Source organism: Pygoscelis adeliae, unplaced genomic scaffold (genome assembly GCF_000699105.1).
Source record: "Pygoscelis adeliae isolate BGI_AS28 unplaced genomic scaffold, ASM69910v1 Scaffold74, whole genome shotgun sequence".
NCBI lineage: Eukaryota > Metazoa > Chordata > Aves > Sphenisciformes > Spheniscidae > Pygoscelis > Pygoscelis adeliae.
The window spans coordinates 2,000,019-2,021,316 of NW_008824665.1; the positions used below are offsets into that span (position 1 = coordinate 2,000,019).

The window sequence follows — 21,298 nt, forward strand, 5'->3', positions numbered from 1 at the left end:
AAATGAACAGATTCAAGCGTAAGGCGATGCTCAAAACTTGCCGTACGGGGTCTGCCATACTTCCTGTGACTCAATACATTGTCACAGATTTTCTGGCAATGGTCAAGCCTTCATCAACGAAGGAAAAAACCCTACATTTAAGACTATTTTTTAAATTTTAAAAAGCTCCAAAAGAGTTTAATGAACGAAGCAACTACTTCTGAAGAAAGACACAGACAGTAGGAGAACATTTTCAAAGATTGTAATGGATCATAACTCAGTAAGAAGACACTAAAATTGATACATAGAATCATAGAATATCTCGAGTTGGAAGGGACCCATAAGGATCATGGAGTCCAACTCCCTGCTCCTCGGAGCATAACTTTTACATAACTGTAAAAGATTTCAGTTTGTTTTTAAATAATCTTAAACATTTAATTATGACAATAAATAGGAACAATCAATGCGGTGTTAAGAAACTGTGCAGAGCAAGTAGCTATGAAAGCTGTTGTACAACGTATCTGCTGAATCTCTTATGACCCAAGGCTTCGGATTTCAGTTTTTGACAGTGGATTCCAACAAGTCTTTTGCTTCATTTATTTTTGTTGCTAAGTAAGGTGATCCACCTGAGAAGAAAAAGGGGAAAGGAATACCATTTACACATCAGTATTAAACACCAAACTACTTCACTTGCAGCATCCCCTTGTTACTCACTTTTATTAGCTCCTCCTTCCTAAATAGATCCTTTTCATACAACTGCTTAAAAAATGACATTGATATGAAGCAAACTAATTGATAAGGAAACATGAGAAACGTAATCAAAACTGAAGTCACTGAAGAATAACACTGAACAATTTGTCTCAGAGAGAAGACTGAAATCTGAAATCACTTTACATCGGTGTGATTTAGACTTGCAGTGCAATGTTGCTACAAACGTATGCAAGGTCAGCTGCCTTGAACATTCATCCAAAGCTAATAGCTAGTATTTCCACCCACCCCAAAAACTAAGAGGTAAAGGTTTATAAATAATTTTGACAAAGAATCATTAAGTGCGTGCACATGCGCACACACACACCAAGCCTCTCCTGTGCTAGATGCCCAGAATTACCAGCCAGAAACCATCACATTAAAGCTATTTAAACATGGTACGCCTTCTAACTTCTAGTCCTGAACACTGTCATTGCTTTACGCTCCATCTAACAATCTGATTACAGTTCAGCAGTCTTTTTGTGTTTGTTTTTTTTACTCTCCCCTTGAGTGCCAACCATCTGCCTACAGTCACCAAAAACAACATTACAAGGTCTATATCAGTCACTTATCACCTACTATAATGCACCTATATTTTTTACATGAAAATATGATTCCAGCAGTACTGTGCACTGAATAGCCTTTTCCAAGGCATCTGTTCAATCATAATTTTTCATTCATCATTTCATTCATTCTATTCAATTCATCAGAAAAGATAACGATAGAAGAAACACACAGAACTAGTTGTAGACGCATGTGGCAATGCTTGCTTAAAGACTTCTTTAGGACATTCCTTCAGGAATCCAAATCATTATAAAGTCATTTCAGGGTGTAATAAAACAACTGGAAAAAGTAATGGCGTTCTCTTGTTCATGTTTTGGTTTTGTTTGAATGGAGCCTTAATAGGTAAGACACACCGGAGGAAGTGAGGCAGGGCAGGGGAAGGGTAGAGAACTGGCTACTGGAAAATGAATTTTTTTTTTTCTTTTTTTAAACCAACTGGCTTTTTAGACAGGAATAGGATTTACTATATTGAGAATTGCTTCTTTCAAAGAGTAAACAAGAGGATCAAACAAACAGTAAAGACTAAAAACTGCAATAAACAATGTATCTCAAGTAATTTTTAAATGTGTGTTGATTTTCTACATGTCTAGAGTGCAGGATCTTAAAGTAAATTCATATCTTTATGAAGTGTTTTCACTACATCTACATCCTTAAGTGCCAATTTTGTAGCCCTCCAATGAGAGAAAATTCAATCTCATGATTGCCTAAGTGTTTGTTTATAATTAGGGCAAGTCCAAAAGGCTTCTCTCTTCCTCTTTTTCTGTGAGCAAATATTCTTTCATAAAATTAGTAACTGATAAATTAACATACAACGTATCAATATAAAAACACTTTAAACTGAACTATGTAAAGGTTAATAAGCAACCATTTTAGTAACGCTCACTGGGGATGTTATTATGCAAACTTCTACGTATTTCTTATTTATTTATTTCTAATAATTCTCTCCGACATTTGGGATCTCAGATAACATATGTAACTTTTAAAACCTGTAATTATTGCCCTTTCTTCTATCAACTCCATCTGGTGAAGTACTATTTTAAAATAGCACTCTAATGTTGAGTATTGTTTTTAAAAGCACACCTGTGCTACCCACAACCAGAAGAAATACACATAAGCAAACAAGTCTCTCTGTGATGCCATGTGTTCAAGATTACTCCAGGCCCTAGCTCTGCAGCCGAAATTACACAAGATTTTTTTCTACGGCCATGCCAGAAGAGCTGCAGGGGCAGCACAGAGGCACAAATCCCTTCAACTGGTGTTCCTACTGAGAAAATGCTCCATCTTCATAGCACACAGGAGGGCTCACTACATCCATCCAAACCTACACTGTGCCCAGCTGCAGGTGCATTACAGCTGTAAGAGTGGGTCATTAAAATGTACGATCTTCGTAAAGGGAACTGCCTCTTTAGGTCTACTCAACACCCACATGGAGATTCACGGTTCTGGCTCACGTCTCTAAGTACTGCTACAATAAACTCAGAAGTTCATTATCAAAAAATTTTGACCTAATAGGTAGTCTAGTGGTTAAGAGGCCTCTGACCATCGTAATATATTAGAAATGCAGAAGATAATTTCTTTTCTATGTCTGTGCAGTTTATACATTATAAAAAGGGTAAAAAATGAAAGTGTGAAATCAAGTAAGCAAGACAACTTTAGAATTAAAGTGAGGGGTGAAGACAGCAAAGCAAAGCATTGACTAAACACTTCCCATGGCCAGTGGTCACAGGTTTTTTTTCATTTTCTTAAAATGGGGTGCTGGCAGGGAGCCCTGTAATTCTGTCAAAAAGATATAAAAACCCTCCGATCTCCCCTTTTGACTTCTGAAATACAGTGCAACTCTTCACCATCTGTTATTTTAAAGTAGAAACAGCAATGAACATATGGGTTTTCTTTCTCAACCAGCTGTAGTGTAGTTAAAGTTATAATAATAGCCTTTCTGTATGATAAATTTACATTAAAAACCTGGCCAGTAAAGCAACAGTGCTCAGCTTTACATTTTTTCCAAGTGAATTCCAGGAAGTCTGAAATTCATCAATGATGTATTTAGTGACTGCAAAACACTTCCGCACAGAAAGTTACTTCCACACACGTGACTGGTCCATCTCAGTTCAAAACACGTCAGTTTAATGTAAAAATGTTATAGCTATTTTTTTCTTATTTTTGAGCAAGTTTCTTTAAAGTGTGGAAGACTGGTCCCTGAGCCCATAGTTTTAACTTGAAGCAGCACAAGTCTAGAAAACAACGTTAAAGAAAGATGGCTAAAACTGCGGTTCATAAAGCCTGGTTTATCTGAGAGAAGACACACAGAAGCTCAAGTCTATAAATAAACAACATACATTTGCACTCAGTGTGGTTATTTACACAATCAGTAAAGTGAAAGGATCTCGTTTAAGTCTTGTCCCTTCCAGCTCTGGTTAAGAAAACTAATAATTATTTACCTTTATCAGGATGATTCAAAATCATGATTCTTCTATGGGCTGTTCTGATTTTGGCCTTGCCAGCAGATGGACTGCAAAAATAAATTGAAGTGTTTACCATAAATGCCACTGCGCTTAGGCTACAAATTAACAGTTTATAACGGCTTCAAAAATAATTAAAACTTGAGATTTTCACCATCTTGTGGACAAAACGTAAAACTGCATCTCCGAGGAAGTAACAGTAACAAAGGCATGTAAGACACCGAGAACAACATTTTTAAAAAGCCTGTGTATTTGACACATACAAATATCTTTCAGTTGTTTTTTTTCTTTAAAACACAATACATCCACTCATTTAAAATACAATTTTGGGGGAAAAAAAAAAAGGAAAAAAAATGGCAGCTCTAGGGTGTATCTAGCTGGTTATTCTTATCATTAAATGCAGAAAACACATTTTTTCCTCCTAGAAAATAAGTATTTACATGACCATTGACAAAACAAGAAATATTTAATATTATCCCATTTTGTTCTACTGTAAATATTTTTAGAGCTACTATAAATAATTATTCTTTCTGCTAGGGCCTGAAAAAAAACCTGTCTTTGTTATTTTTGCAAAGCTGTTCAGTGTGTTACATTCAAGGACATGCTGATTTACAAGTGCTACGTAACGTTGTCTCCTTCAATGACAGATACATAAAATATGTACTTGGCCTAAATTAAATATGTATCTTACCAGACAAATAACCACTTATGGATGGAGCATGCCAACACAGTAAGGCTATCATATGCAATAGGACAGTTTGAATGGTTTAGTTTTTCATAATTTGTTAGCATGCAGAAATGAAGCAGTGTTTTCCACTTCAGGTGACTTCTTAATTAGTGATAATTCAATTAATTAATCTTTTTGTAGATACAGTTTGAATGCAACGTATCAGTCTAACTACATTCCTGAGGTAAACAACCTCTAATTGTTATTCTGTCACAAGGAAATTAGGGTATGTTGCAAAAATAGTTCATAGAACTGCATAAGGAAAGAATACTTCAGTGGAACAGAAAGTAACCCAGAAAGTAAGAATTAAGCAGAGGGTGAAAGGCCTTGAACTATATAAATATAAAAATGAAATTATTTGTTATCAGACAGCTAAAAATAACAATTATATATATTTTTTGATTTGTAAAGCCGTTGTTTAACAATAAAAGGAAAGTTGATATACCACATTTAGAAACTCAGATGGCCAAAGCGTAACTGTGGAAAAGTTGCATATTATGGAAAATCAGGCAGTTCTGCTCTAAGAAGTAACTCTGAAAACTGTGTTTTACATCAAATTTGCTTAGTTTATAAGACATTGCTTATCTCACAGTCAGACTGGTCTCTAAAGATTCTTAATCACTATCAAAAAACCCTTTAATGTCAAAATCACATTTTCGTTGAACTGGTACAGCCTCACAACCTGAGCCACACCAACGTCATGCTGCCTTCTAACAACACCAACTGGCTGAGAAGTCTATCACCTTGGTGGGAACAGTCGATACACCGGAGGGCAGAACTGACATTCAGGGGGACCTGGAGAGGCTGCAGGAATGGGCTGACAGGAAGCCTTCACGGAATTCAAGAAGGACAGAGGCAGAGCCCGGCGCCTGGGAAGGAAGAGCCCCTCGCAGCGCGACAGGCTGGGGAATGCCGGGCTGGGGAGTGGCTCTGCTGAAAGGGACCCGGGGCACAGCAAGAACAAGAGCCAGCAGCGTGCCCTGGCAGCAGAGGACAACAGCCTCACGGGCTGTATGAACGGGAGCATGGTCGCTAGGCCGACACAAGCAGCTGTTCCCCTCTACTCGGCCAACCACATCTAGTCGCTGCATCCAGTTTTGGGACCTCTGTACAGGAAAGACATTGGCCAACCACCACAGGTCCAACAAAGGCCACCAGGAAGGCCGGGGGCTGGAGCACTCACCCTTTGAGGAGAGGCTGAGGGAGCGGGGCTCGTTCAGCCTGGAGAAGAGAGGGCTGCTAGGGGACCTCACAGGAGCCTCCCAGCATCTACAGGGAGGTCATAAGGAATACGGGTCCAGGCTCTCCACAGTCATGCATGGTGGGAGGGTGAGGGAAAATGGGCACAAATTGTAAAGGGAGGTGCGGCCTGGACATAACACTTTTTCACCCCAGAGACGGTCCATCAGTGACACAGGTTGCCCAGAGAGGTTGTGCATTCTCCACCCTTGGGAGTCTTTCAAGACCCACTGGATAAAGTCCTGAGCAACCTGCTCTGACCCCACAGGTGGTCCTGCTTTGAGCAGCAGGTACAACTGAGCTCTTGAGGTCCCTCCCAACTTGAGTGGTATTATGATCATATGATATACCTGTGCAGTAAGCTGTGTTTAAAAATAAATTAAAATAAATTTAAAAAAAAAAACAAAACAAACCCACAATGATTAAACCTTAAATACGTTTGTGTTTGTACACTTATACAGTGTACTACATGTTTTTTTAATGTAATTGCCAAATTTCTTTTATTATGTCATTTATGTTTTACAAATAATGATTTAAACATTTTTTACTAATGCAGATATATATTTTGTACATTAACAAACAATTACATATTTCCTATGGAAAGAAAAAGAATGCATCTTTTCATAGAGGAAATGGTACAACACAAAGTTTTATCCATTTTTATCTAGAATTCTAACTTATGATTTTCAGACATGTTTTCTAACTTCAGAAGTTCAGCGTTAAGGATTTGATAGTTGTAAAGCATTATACTTAGGACAGCTACACTAGCACCTATTTTTTCTAATGTTTGGAAAACACTCCTAACATTTTCACCTCCCATGTCATCTCAGACATTCCCCCATCTCTCCCATTAGCAGTTCCTTCTACAGAGTACATAGTTGTGAATATTATTGCTATGTTTATACTGAATTTCAGTAATCGGTGCTGCTTCATAACAACTAATGCAAGAACACTAAAACTTAAAATCAGTCAATATTTCCAATACAGTACTTTGTATCTTGGGATATCTTTTACATAGTTTAAATACAAATAATGCACATGCATGTTTCTTACAAGATCTGCAATCTTACAAGACGGTTATTAGAGAATAACATTTGGAATGTGTAATGGGCCAATATATTTGAAATTTAAAAACTATCATTAAATGCTCACGTTTATCGTGGCTGGTATTTATTATTTATACTGCCCATGCATACTCAGCACTTGAAATAATGAAGAAAGTCTTTGCCTCAAAATTTAATATGACTTGGAAGTGACGACACAGAGGACAAGTGTTACAATAATAAGATCAAGGCCTAGAGAGTTTGTCTAGTTTGGGCATTTGTGCATACCCTGGCATATTCCGTAACACTTTAAAACTCACTTGCCTTTTTTTTCTGGTATATAAAATATATGTAAATACTATGTAATAATACATATTATACTGTATATAAAATACAGTAAGCAGTGAGTTAAAACTGGTCTAGAAAGTGTGTTTAAACCACGTGAGTTTCCTATGAAGATGTTAGCCGTGCTTCTACACAATTAAAGACTCAATCCTTTAAACATTGAGAACAACTTTCCTCAGATCTGATTAAGTCTTGATATTTGCAAGACTCAGTCCAAACACAACAAGCAGTGTCAGTGCAGACTCAAGCTATTAAAATTAAAAAATGAAAGGGCACTGATTTCAGATGTAATGAAACTTCAGACATGTACATGAGCAGTGTTCAGGCTAGCCATTGCCACTGTAAATACACTTTAATAAGCTGCCATGTGCTACTCTGGAGTATCACTGAATTTGCCCTTATAAAGTGAAAATGTTAATACATTATCAAATTTAAAGGCCAAAGGAAATATTTGTGAAGAGCATTCTGAAGAGCATTCCCATAAATCTCTTCTTCAACATGCAAGCATGAAATATTTCAAATAAATGTAATGTTTTATTTCACAATTTCTTAAAATGAATGCTAAATCTGCATAATTTCCATTATGTTAGAAGCAAACACAAATAGCGCACTGAACAGGATTTTAAGTCCCAGTTTTCACCATCTGAAATAATTTCTTCTGGGGATAATTAAAACCATCCTCCTTATTTTTTTTTTTTTTTAACCTTAAAATTCAAACTGATCTAAACCATAAATAAGAAATCTACTACCTAAGGTCAGATCTGCTCCTCTCAACTGTAAAGCCCTCAAACTCACCGCCTGCTTTACAGAAAACACTAAGGCGTGTGCTACCATTGGCCATCCAAATGTTTCTGAAAAAATCCACTGAAAAATCGATTGAACACTCAACCTGGAAATTATTTCCCATACCTACTCTATATGACAAGTCTCTCCAAGTATTTTTGTTTGGAATATGCCGCAACTTTTTAAATCCAAACAAATCAGAGTGGAGAAAGAAAAAAAATAATATTACTGACTTATGAAAAAAATTAGAAAAATTGATTTGTTTTGTTTATTAATATAATCTACAATATTACTTATCTCAAGGTTTTTTTTTGAGACCAGGCCATGTGATCGCACTAATTAGCACAGTATGTGCTATTCTGATTCTTTCTAGAGCACTAATGCTCCACTGCTATACGTTACCATGCCTTCAAGCCAAAACGCAAGCCGCATGTTTTATTCGCATTTTATTGGTTGCTTTTGAGCTTAAGCAGAATATTAGAATAGTTTATAAGCCATTAGAAGTCTTTTAAAAACAAGTTACGATTTTGGCAAGAGTATTCTACGTTCTTGCAACATGCATTTTCTTCATTCAGTAGTTACCAAACAAAAACATATTAATGCAACACACCTACCTTACACCTAGAATAAGACTAGCTTCTCGCCTACTCATTTTCTGTTCAAATCCTCCTTTATAGTATGATGAAAGACTCTAAAACGAAGAAAGGGAAAACAAGCAATAATTAGTTTCATGTACAAGGTGCCAGGACCTAAATCGTATTTATATGACCTCATTCAGAGCATTACATTCATCTATAATTTATTTCAAAGGCATGGAATGACTACAAACCAGATAATATGAAAGGACTTCTCCTGAGTGTTAACACATACAAAAAACAACTTAAAATTAACTGTTTGTGTTTTTACAATCTTCTACTGCTAATAAGAGATATTAATAGCTACAACCATTAAAATCCTGCCTTCAGGCAAAAGAGTCCAGAATCAGAGTACATACTAGCATAGAGTGGTACAGTGTGTGTGTTGGGGAGGGCAGGGGAGGGAAAGGGGGAAACTTGTTTAAAACAGCTTTGGTAACACCGCAATGGAAAGTGGCAGAAGTCACAATACTTTGGCATCCAAGGAATTATGGACAATCACTTTGAAGTCCAGATATTTCTACAAAGAAAGCAGGTAAAAACAACAGTAAAAGGATAAGAACAGATAAATATTGACTCTTCATCAGTATATTGTATGTTTTTTCACATGAAGGAATGTTACTTCAAAAAAACATACCGAGAGTTCTTTGAAGGAACCCTGAAAAATAAACAAAGAAAACAAAAAAAAGGCTTAAGCCACAACCTCTATTTCAGGAAATCACTGAAATGGAGAACACTGGAAAGCAGCAGAGTATATGGGGAAATCCTAGCCAATTTTGCCTTTACATCCTTCCCTAGACACTGATGACGATTAGATACAGGATCTGGGGTTAGTTTTTTCAAACTCATTGGCATGTAAGACTTTAGCAACTGTTTTAAGAAGGGGAGAAAAAACACGAGCGGAAAAAGAACATTAAAAAGAAGGAGATGGAGATGAAAGTAAATCATTACAACAATTGTCATAAGGAATGGGTTGAAAGTATATTTGTCAACCATAAATATATTTTAAACTAAAAAAAAAAAAAGAAAAGAGTTACTGAACTACCACTGATGGTTAGCAGTGATCTCCTCAATGTAAATGTTTCTATAAGAAGAATTAGGGATGAGCCCGTTGCTACATAAATAATAGTCTAAGCTGCGCAAGTCCCAGAGGCAGCAGGTGTAGCTCCAAGACAGCCTGCCTTTGGGAACTGGCACACAGAAATCACTCAGCAAGACTGAAGTTTCTTCCTCAATGCAAAACCTATCAGCTGGGGAAAAATAAGCTTCTTCTGTTGCTATCAAAGGGAAGCCTGGCCTCAGACCTGAGATTATTTTTAAGTGTTCCTTTTACCCCCAAGTAAAAATGTGCCTGGCCCTTAATAAACACTTTTCTCACTAAACATATCCATTCATACTCAGTGAGAATTTTGCCTTACATTTACACAAACTCTCTCTCATGTAATTTCAAAAGCATTAAAGCATTTAAAGGTCTCTGTCTATGATACCTAAGCCAAACCTTTAATTAATTAAGCTTAGGAGTGACATTCACCCAAAAGCACGGTTCAGAAATACTTCACCTATTGCTACCACGAAGTCACACACAGCCACAGAAAAGACTTTTTGGTGTGCTGCTGTGATCCGAAACTAATTTTATCTTCCTTCTTCCCATCCCAAACCATACAGAAAATAACCACTACCGTAACACTACAGGTATCAAAGCTGAAGCAACTGTGGACGTGTCATGCCTACAACAAAAATCTGTTGAGGCTGCTGCTATAGCTACAGGGTAGCACTAAACAAGTCTGTAATAGTGCACACCGACATTACAGGCTAGAGCACGTAACACTAAGGGAACACACAGGGCTTCTCCAGTCCTCCAAGAGGAAACGATGCTAATGATTTAGTGGCCACCAGATAACACCCTTGAGGAGGCAGAACTGCACAAAAATTTGCAGCGATGCCCAACAATTACTACAGCCAGGAAAGAAAAGCACACTTTAATGTCCTCTGAAAGATTTTCCAGAACTTCTCCCAAAGCAGCTTAGGTGCAGATGGATTTCTGAAAAGGTTAATTCTTCTCTGCCCTTCAACTCTGGCATACAACTCTAGTACAGGAGGACACTGGTTCACTATTCATGTAGAGAAGAGCAATATTTGAATTATCTCTAACAGCTCATCTCTGTTCTTGGTAGATTTCATCTAAAATACTATTTGAAATAAGAGAATAGAGAGGGATGGCTATAGGCTTAAATTCAGAAATACTTTTTCATGTTTTTAAAGCCTACTTCCTTGACACTGTTCTAACCTTGGGAAGCCCTGATTTGCTTCCCTTCCAAAAGGAATGAAAAAAGAAATTCTGTTGTCTGTGGCCTTTGGCACATGAGCAAAAACAGTTTTTTGAATTGGTCATCAAGAAAAAACATTTCCTTCTCAGAAGTGAAGCACGTAGCAAGAATAATCAATTCTTAAATTAAGATCTTGATCCTAAACAGAATTTAAAGCAAAAGGAAATTAGACATAAAAGCCATTTTTCCCATTGGTTAGAATAAGGGGAAGAAACATTGAGTCTTCATTTTAGCAAACATCTTGGCAAATTTCTAGTTCCCTAATGAAATAACTTTTTCACGTTATTCAAATTAAAGCATCTTTTTCTCCTAGTTGTAAATTCTAAGTCATGGCTGGAATGAAATGAAACAATACTCGAGATAATTTTCTGTTATGAGAACTCCTCGACGAGCGGGCAGTTCTAGACACTTATTTATTAACCCCAGCTACTGCAAACAAATTCTCTACTGGAAAAACTATCGAAAGGAGCTCTCCATTTCTTCGTACTATTTGGGGTGAGGGGAGGGGCCATCATTTAATTTACTTCATTTCCTTGCATGTTGTTGCTGTTTAGCAACTTATGGAAGTAAATTCTGCTTCCTAACAAACGCTATTAATAGGTTGGGGGCGGGGGGGAACAGAAAATGGCTGGATGCACTCTGCAAATGTCTATTCACTCTTGCAAATTTTCACAAAAGCAGTCAGCTAAGAAAATCCAATCCATTTGGACCGTTACATCTTCAAGATAACTTGTCCTGGCATAGCACAGGGAAAGCATAATCACTGTTTCCATGCCAGGTAAGAGATTCAAAACTCCGTAACTGAAACCATCCATCATATTACATGAAGCAGTGAATTTTTCTGAAAACTCTATGTGTTGTTCCACCACCAGTACAGTCCTCCATTGAAAAGGTAACAAACACTGGGAAAAAAAAAAACCCAAACCTACAATAACAAACTATTTAGAAGCTGTGTTATAATACAACCTACAATTTGCTAAGATCAACTTTAACTTCCTTAACTTCAGTTAGAAAAAAATTTATAAAATGGACTGCAAATTGCATTATTCTCTGGAAACTTTATTTTCAATGAAGGACAAGAGAGATGGTTGCTACCCTTACCTCTCAATTCAGAACTCTACGAGTCTGAGCAGAATCAGATCCAATAAGGTAAACACAGTGAAAAAATCTCTAATGAAGTGGTATAGAAGACACCCTTTTCTTCTGGAACACAGAATTCTCAGGATTGTGGAATTTGAGTATTTTGACAGTTCATTTTGCCTAGAATTGCTGTTTCCATCTTCAATATCGTCTATCTATCTTTCAACCTTCAATGTCATTGATTCAACAAAGAAAGGTAATGAATGCTATTGAAATACTTCCTTTTTTTTTTTCATTTCACATTTTAAGGACATATTAACATTATAATTAACAGCATTAAGGCCTGTCTGAGGAAGAAAAGCCAAATGACTACTTAGTGCTATGCACCTTCTACTGGCAACAGATTCTTGTCACTACACACAGAAACAAAATAGTGTCACTGGCATTTGCGACACCAGTAACAAAACTAGGCTCAAACTAAAAAAGCGTTTCTCTGAAAATGAGCATTATGACTTGTCATAGAGGGGAAATGACAATGTTTCCTCCTATGTCTTTCTCCACTGAAAAAAAGATGGTAGAAAACTTCAGGACTAAATTACAGCAGCATTTATGCTTCATATTTAAGAATATATATTTAACTGCCGTAAGTTAAAGTTAAATGAGAGGTAGAAATTCAGAATAAAACATAACACTTTTACTTGCCTTTACTTACTATTTTTGACTAAAAGATGAGTGCAGTTGTTGGCTGTACATGTTATTTATTTAGTAAGTAAACAGAAAGTGTCAAATACTCAAGATACAGCAAGCAGGCATTTTAAATGATCGCTTCATAATTGCTCAACTTGACCTTACCCAAGTCATTTATTAGTGAGCAGGAGGAAAGGATAAACAGCACCTGGATTACCTTGTGTGACTGCAACCAACATGAATTGTGATTTCTATTGCAAACGGGGGAAGGAAGAGTGGGGGCTTACAGAGAGAACAAGCTAGCTTGTAAATAGGCAGCTGCTTCACAGTCTCTCAAGAAAAGGAGGTGATGAAGGACAGGGTTTGATTCTAGAAAGCTAGAGTAACCACTGAAAATTATAGTGACCAAGTTAGGCGCCTCAAACACCATAGGAAACCAGCAAAGTAACACTAAGCCTAGACACTAAACATCACATAAGGTGCTTTTTCCAGTAAGCATAGATAGAAGTACTGCCTGATTTCCTTTGCCAGTATAGTGTAGAGGGCAACATGCTGTAAAGAAACGTGATGAAAGTGCTAATCCACAGATTATACTCAGCAGCTTCAAATACCCAAACAAAATCATGTAAAGCCACTAAAATAAGAAGTTTGGACAATAAGCACTTACACAGGATCTTTGTACCTAATGTTTTCTCTGTTGTTTTAAAGAAAAAATTATAAATAGGAAATAATTGATTGTTAAGGGGAGAAGAAAAAAAGCTTGGGAAAAAATACAATCCAAGAAAGTAGTAGCTGTAGAGTAGTAAAGAATAAATAATCTTGGCTAAGAATCATACAAGGGTCTTAAATTTGGACTATGATGGTAGAAGAAAAATATTATCACTACCCTCACAAATGTAAAGCTGACAGATACATACAGTTGATTGGCAAACAGGAAGAGAGAGTTTTTACTGCATTCAGCAGATCTCGTCTTGCACTGAAAACTTGTATTTTCAAGTTCAGAAATAGAACAGCAGAAGAGAGATACTCTACTGGAAATCAACATACAATTCTGGGCTGTAAGGCAGGATGTGAAGGCAGACAGAGGATGCAGCTCCAGGGACTAGGAACACCAAGAATGCAGAAGATCTTTGTGGTTGTTCATGAATTCTGCAGTACTCTGAAAGTCACTGTGATAAAAATGAGATAGGCCTGTAATGAGCTTGGCTCAGCCAGTATACCAGTATTGAGGGGTACAGTTTCCTAGGAACAGACACCTCTCTGTGCAGTAGCATGTCATATTTCAATCTGTTAAAGAGAGCCACTGCCTGCTTTCTTATGTGAACATGTCTGAATTTAGATTCTCTAGCCTGTATCTACAAATGGATAGAAGAAGTAGTGCTGGAGTTAAACTGCTGGGGAGGCAGGGTGAAGATTGAAGCACTCCCTACTCTGAAGCCACATGTCCTTATTGCTAGCTACTTCTAGCAAGCCTGCAAGTCAGGCTGTATCCGTATCATGTGGAAGCAATTTAATTCACAGTACCTAAAGTCCCTTCTGCTGTTTTGGCAGGCAACTTGGGAATCTCTCAAAAAATTACTTTGAAAAGGAAAAAAAAAAAATTGGTGTTGGTCTCACAACAGCAATGCAATAGAGGGGCAGACAGCGAAAACTGACCCAGGAGCACTGTTTCTGGCTGATGCAGATCGCAATTAAGAACAAGTGTGGACCAGCCCCAAGAGGACAGCCCATGTTTCAAGCCTTTACCTCCCCAGTAAGCTTGCGTTGATCAAGCTTGCACCTTCAGCACATGAACACGAAGTACAGATGGCAAATTAATTTGGACCCTAGCATCTGTCTATATACTGTAGACAGGCTCTGTGTTGCAACCGGTTTCACATTAATAGGTACAATGTTAATGATCACTTTTTTAAAAAAACCCTACCTTTAATATATTTTTCAGGAAATAATAATCTGCAACAACTACTCCCCCAACACCCTCACCCATCAGCATCAAGAAGGGAACTGTATTCCTTCCACTGTGGATATGTGTTCACAGACTATGAACTCTGAAAGAACACGCTGCCACAAGCAGCCATCTGCCTCATTGGGAATTACTTTAATCAAACAGGAATGGAACATATTTATTTATTTACCAGAGGAGAGTATAGCCACTGAAGCAAAAAGTAAATGCTCTCGAATATTCCCTGCATATGCTCCTCTCACAACACTCCACCTCTTCATTTTTTTACCTCATTATATTTTTAAATCTGTAGGGCAAAACAAAGAACAAAAACTTGGTTAAAAGTTCAAATTAGCTGGGGAAGAAAAAAAGACAACTCATATGTGAACAAGAAAACAAGCTCCCCCATCTCTATGGCAACCTTTCCTAGAAGTTTATCAATTTGTCTTCTTGATTTTCAACACTGTATCTGAAAGAAAAATGACTAAATTCTTTCATTTTTAGCTTCTTAAAATGAAACCGCATGTCATCACTTTGTAAGCTCTAGGAATTAGCTATTTTCTCACAGCGCACTTCAACAATTTATCATACACTTACTAGCAAAGAGTTCTGAAACATGGAACGTCACCAGGAAAATCAGAACTGTTTATCAAACTCACAAACATCTTTTGATATAGCTTCATCCACAGGGATTTAAAATACACCAGATAATACGCCAAAACATACACAGTAAGGAGCACACGTATCCTGGAAAAAAAAAAAATCTAAGTGGCACTTACCGTATTTAACATAAAATGTCTCCTTTCTAAATACTTGAAATATAAAATCATAAATTTAGCATAACCTCTAAACTTACAAAAGTTGAAATCCTCTTTGCTGTCTCTGTAATTGCCTGCTCCAATGGTTTCCAAAGGTGGAAAGCATAACGACCTGAAAAAGATTGAAGTTAAATGAAAATATAACCAACATTCACTAAGAGGGAAAAAAAAAAAGTCTCCAACTTATGTTCATCAGCTTACAGCAGAAAGAATTTTGGTTTAAAAAAAAAAAAAACAAAATCCTTCATTGTTAATCTTTTTGTCTCATTTATTTGCTGTACAGCACTGTTGTACTTTACTGCTTTTCACGATGTCCCTCAACAGCCGTTTTTGGATCCTGCCCAGCTGAAGTCCCACAGTAAACTTGCTATGGTTTACATTTTTCAATCTTTGTACTATTGGGGGAGGGAGGGGAAGAAGTTCAGTATACTTCATCTAAAAACCTAGTCATGGACTGCAAAGATCCATTACGTTTGCTCACAAAATAAATAGATTTAAATGCATTTCAATATGATAAATGAAGATATCTGCCTTGTGAACTTTAAGAAAAAGGGCAGTACGAAACATTAGCTTTGGATATACATTATTTATTAAATACTCTTCAAAGGTGATGTCTTCAAAAACAGAAATCTATGTACTACATGTTTCTTGCTGTGATGTTTTATGCTTAATCACACATTTTGTAAGTACTGCATTTTTTATTTTGTTACAAAGAGAGGATCTTCTGGGATTCAGAGCCATTCAACTCCCCACCGGCAGTGAACTTCTATAGCTAGGAAAGGCTAGAGGGAATTCTATTAGACTGCATTCTCAGAAGTACAAACCAGGTCTATCAGCTTCAGAATCAAGATTTGTGCCATGTTACTGGAGGATTTTCCCTGTAAGTCCCCTCTCCCCAGTTATTGTTTTGATTAACTATTCATTAGCAATGTAACTTGCTATTATACACAATGGAAAAACTGTTTATAAAATGTGGCTCTGCTTCATCCAAATAGCATCTTGCTTTCATTCTTAATATACGCAATGTGTCCATAGGTTATTTTAGTCATCTAAGCCTGTGCCTATGTTAACACACAAGTTAAAACCACTGTTAAGAGTATCACTGCTGAAATGCTGTGATGTACAGCATTGAGGTAATATATTACCTCACCTTCTTCTTAATGCTTTCTGTTACCATTTCTTTGCTAGCTGCCATTAATTCTCCAGCTCAACCAGCAGAAGAAATTCTAAGAGCATTCCTCTTCTGCTTCTATACAAACACCAACTGCTTAATGGGTGTACATCACCAAAGATCTTGTCTTTCCTTCCCCTAATCAAAGAAACAACACAGCTGCACCCAGCAAACACCTGCTGAAGTTTGGTGCAACTTGTTCATCTGTTGCATCTATTCTTGGTGGATGCATCTGCACATAGCTGACCATGGTTGCTTTTATATGCTGAAAATAATGGAAATCGATTTGTGTATTTCAAAACCAGAACAGACCACAGTTATCTAGTCTGAGTAACCCAGAGTATAAATCACGTTAAGCCAATGCCCTGTGTTCAGACTAGAACCTATTTTTCAGAAGAACATACAGTCCAGATGCAAAGAATTCAGGTAACAAGCAATGTACTATGGGAACAGTTTAGTATGATAAATCACTGTAGCCACTAAAACCTATTTTTCTCTATTTGAATTTGTCGAGCATCACCTTCACATCACAAGATCCTGTTGCACTCTTCTGTACTAAAGAGTGTCCACTTGCAATATGTTATTAAATAAACAAAGTAAACTTTTCACATTACATTTTGCAGCAGAAAGCAGATGGAACCTTTTAGCTGCTGTCCATAAAATTAGTTTCTCCAGCTGTGACTTTTCAAGAAGAATTTTGGAACTATGTCAAGGATTTTGAAGGGAGAGGAACTACAATGGGACGCAATTCCCCATAGCACTCTCAAGCGCCCTTTCCACTTTCCACTGTTTATATTCATAAAAACTTCATTAACCCTTTGGAAACAGCAGCTCACAAGTGACAGTTCCACACTCAGCTGGTAATTTAGCTTACCTGCAAATGCAACAGTTGCAACACCAAGTCCAACTGCTATCACAGTTCTGGCCTAAAGCAGAAAAACAGGAATCAGAATAACATGCAAATTCTAATTTGAAATATATGCACCTTTTACTTTAACAGCAAGTACTTCTGATGTCAGACGTGGACATTTCACGTATAATTTACAAGACAGATAGAAATTCGTTCTGTATTCCACAGGCTACGTTAGATTTTATAGTCCAGTCCCATTAACCCATGCCAATGCATCAGGTTTAACTTGGAACTACCCATTAGCAAATCAGTGAACAAACACCAACAAAGCAGCTCACAGTATGTAATGATAAAAACACAAGGCAGATAACTATTCAGGATTACTTGAAATTATCTGTGCAGACTAGTTCAACACAGGACATAACAGAAAGTATCAGTTTATTACAAAAGCGTGAAGAGCTAAAAGAAAAAATATTGCTTTGCAAAGTCCTTCACTGGGAATCTCATCATGACATTGCTTGAAAACGGTATTGGAATATCAACTTAAACACTACGGCCACAAATGTACATTAGTGTCTTCCATCTTTCATGCTTTGACTCACGGAAGCCCCAATAAAGACATGAAGCCCAGTAACCTCTTTTCATTACTCAGTGTCAATCACTGGCTGGACTCTATCTTATAGTACAAACATTTGTAAATAGGCAGACTTCTGACGGATTTCAGTGTTCATTATCAGGTAAAATTCGCTTTAAGTCTAACTGGACTCTCGGAACCAAACCCACAAAAGAGACTTGAACATCTGATTTAGACAACAGTAACTCCTACTTTTTACTAACTCAAACCCCCCAGATTAGGTGTATGTATTTTCCTACGCAGTGCTTGAAGAAAGTCAGGCATCTCAAGAAGGACAATAAGAAGTATCTCCATGTTGAACAAGAAGCTGCTGAAAGATATCTAGTAAACCTTGAAGAAGGGGACTGACTTCTCACACATCTGCAGAATTCAAGAAGAGTAATGAACACTGCAAGTGTTAGGGGCATCTCTCCACTTCTGAAAAGCCTACATGTATTTCATTTGTTTCATAGATTAAAGTCATCTGTGGCACTACCTGTCTTACATGATAGTTCAATAATACCTTGAACTTTCCCCCAGGGAAACATGAGAAATCAGATTAGGTCTGTTTAGCTTGAATTCAAAACAGAACAACAGTGAAAATGCTTTTATCACCAGACTGTCTCTTCTATATATGACTTACTTCTGCATCTACCCAATAACCGGTTTATACATTTTCTACCAACAAGCCTGACAGCAGGACTTAAAGCCCAAATTTCAATGTGAGTGCCCTAATAACTGGATCTGGAGCCAAGCTGCCTCTGCTACTAAGATTCCTGGGGCTAAAGTTCTCCGTCTTTGTACGCAATCTCGTTTCTAGGCAGAGAGGGAACAGGGGAAGAGTTGGGAAATACCGGTTTTAAAGCCTTCTAGAGCTGGCTTAGTAGGAGCTAGAACACAGGTTGACAACTTTCCCAGCAAACGGGCAGCTGTACAAGATGTAGGCACTGCCATAACCCTCAGTGGCTCCTACGGCTTCGGCTCTGAAGGCAAGTGGCTGTGATTGCTGCCTATAGTATTAAGCTCAGTACAGAAAAAGTGGTAGCCCACTCTGAGCTCATCTACAGGAAGCTGTATTCCTCTATATCTAGCTTCTGGATCCTATGCATTTTAACTAAGTATCTACCTCCCACCTACCCGGATGGGACTATTCTAGCTATTTAGATAACATAATACTCCAATTGCCTGGAGGTTTCTAGTAGAAAGAAAAGAGACTCACTAAACATACTGAAAGTGAACCTCCAAAGTTAAGACTGGGGGAATTCTGGCCTTAAAATGGGCTAGACAGGGAGATTTTTAGTAACCTAACTCTTCCACTTCAGTGTAGCCTTCAGTCTCGATATTAGCATTCATTTCTGAATGTAAAAATAATGTAGTAGTTTTATGTCTGTTGTTCCTTTCAGTTCCACAAAATTTCCCCTCATCTTTGGACCATGAAAAAATGTAAGTACATTACCTTAAATGGTAGAAGATATAAAATAGCAAAGCATACAGTTCCATCTCCTCACTAAACTAAAACTCTCTTCATTTCTTCTCACAAATCAGTTTTCCCAGGCTCTCAATATTCAAACCTTCTAAAAAATTCCTCCAATTCATCTGTTTAGACACTAACCAGAAACAGCCACATTTCTGAAAATATCATAAGCCCATAGAAATTCTATATTATTCTATTCTGTGGTTTGTGACCATGGATTTATATTCAGGAGATTTTCCTTGGCTTGTGCAGTGACAGTGAGAATCTTTTACTAAGTGGTTACAGTCAATTAAGAGCTCAACAATGTGTGAAATAGATCACACTGGCAAAAAAAAAAATATATTTATTAGCTTGTGCTTGTCCAAATTAAGTTATACTTACTTGCCACCAGAAAGGTGGTTTAAGACAGTAGTTTACAACAAGGTGTGCAGGTTGCAACAAGGCATTAGCAGCAGACACCTCATCACAGATAAGGCCAAGCACAGAGACCAGGCTAATAAATAATACTTGGACTCTTGTCAGTTCAGTGCAGAAATAGCCTAAGTGTTTTTACACAGTAGTCTGGGAACACAATGTAGAGACCCCTGAGGGCCTTTGATAGAGTCAGCCATGTCCACTGGGATGTATTATCTCAGTCTCAGTGGAAAGCAACAGTAGACAGTGGAAAGCATATTTACTGACTTTCAAAGCAGGTAAAAAAGCAGCACGGCAGCAGCTCTATAATAGGAGTAGTACACAGGATCAACAGGAATATGAAGACAAGCCCGAAAACTAGCTAAAAGTGATGGAATGCTCAAGCCAGAGAGGCATGAAAGATTGTCCACGTTTTGAAGTGAGATACGACCACCAGAAAAGCTGAGAAATATTGGTTTATGGTAACTCACCTTATTTGCATTATGAGCAGGTTAGAGAAGAGTCACTTGCCACATAGTAGCAAAGAAGTGATAACTTGTGATAACACATACCAAAGCACCTTGAATGTTTGTTATCGTGTGAATATATCCTAACTATACGTATGCGATAAAAACTGAATTTGAATCAATACAAGAAAGATTGCATGGTTTGTCTTTTACTGACACAGCCTCTCTCACAAAAGTGGCAACTTCAAGTACTAACCACTCAGTCTTTTAAGTCCAGCCTGACTCAGTTTCCTTTTTCATTCTCACTTAACTCAGTTGATTATTTAGAAGAATAAGTCAAGGTTAGTCTGGTGCTTTGAAATGTAGAGTATAAAGTGCAAAGCTTTAATTAAATGCACTCCTTTCATGTCAATATTAAATGTAAGCAACTCACTATCATTGTGGAGTGGATCAGTTCATTTACGGCATGCTAATACAACTACCACCATGACCATTTTTGGCTCCCACTGCTTGAAAATGCATTTTATTTCAGACTCATAAAGGCTAAAAAAAAAAAAAATATTTACTGACTTTCAATTATGACAGAATTGACCTTCCACCCCCTCCAAAAAATGCCGTTCAGAAATTTCTAAGATGTACGTTTTAAATGAAAGCATTCTGTTAAGATCCAAGAGGGAAAAATAAAGAAATGAAAGATTAAAAAGTAACATCTGTCCCTTTCTTTATTCAGTGAATCAGCTCCCAAAGGTTAGTCATCAACTCTATGCTATTCTGCTGATCTCAGTATTTTAATTTTACTATGTAGTTCAGTTTTCAGTAACAAACCCTTTTAGATACAGAAAACAATAAAACAAAAGTTTTGCTAAATCTACAAAAACTGATTTTTTTTTAAGAATTCTTTTCAGAAACGTGTATAAGAAAACACACACATTAGAAAGGCAACTGCAAGACCTGA

The 21,298-nt window shown here is 37.2% G+C and overlaps 1 protein-coding gene across 1 annotated transcript; it reads right to left on the bottom strand.

The window, feature by feature from the left end:
• Positions 1-371: 371 nt before the first annotated feature.
• DNAJC15 (DnaJ (Hsp40) homolog, subfamily C, member 15) lies at positions 372-20,812 on the bottom strand. The gene is made up of 6 exons (XM_009322835.1): positions 20,777-20,812; positions 17,421-17,472; positions 15,414-15,487; positions 8,501-8,577; positions 3,729-3,799; positions 372-605 (listed from the first exon to the last, which is right to left on the bottom strand). The coding sequence occupies exons 1-6, from the start codon at positions 20,780-20,782 to the stop codon at positions 535-537; spliced, it is 351 nt and encodes a 116-aa protein (XP_009321110.1). The 5' UTR covers positions 20,783-20,812; the 3' UTR covers positions 372-534.
• Between the last annotated feature and the right edge of the window lie 486 nt (positions 20,813-21,298).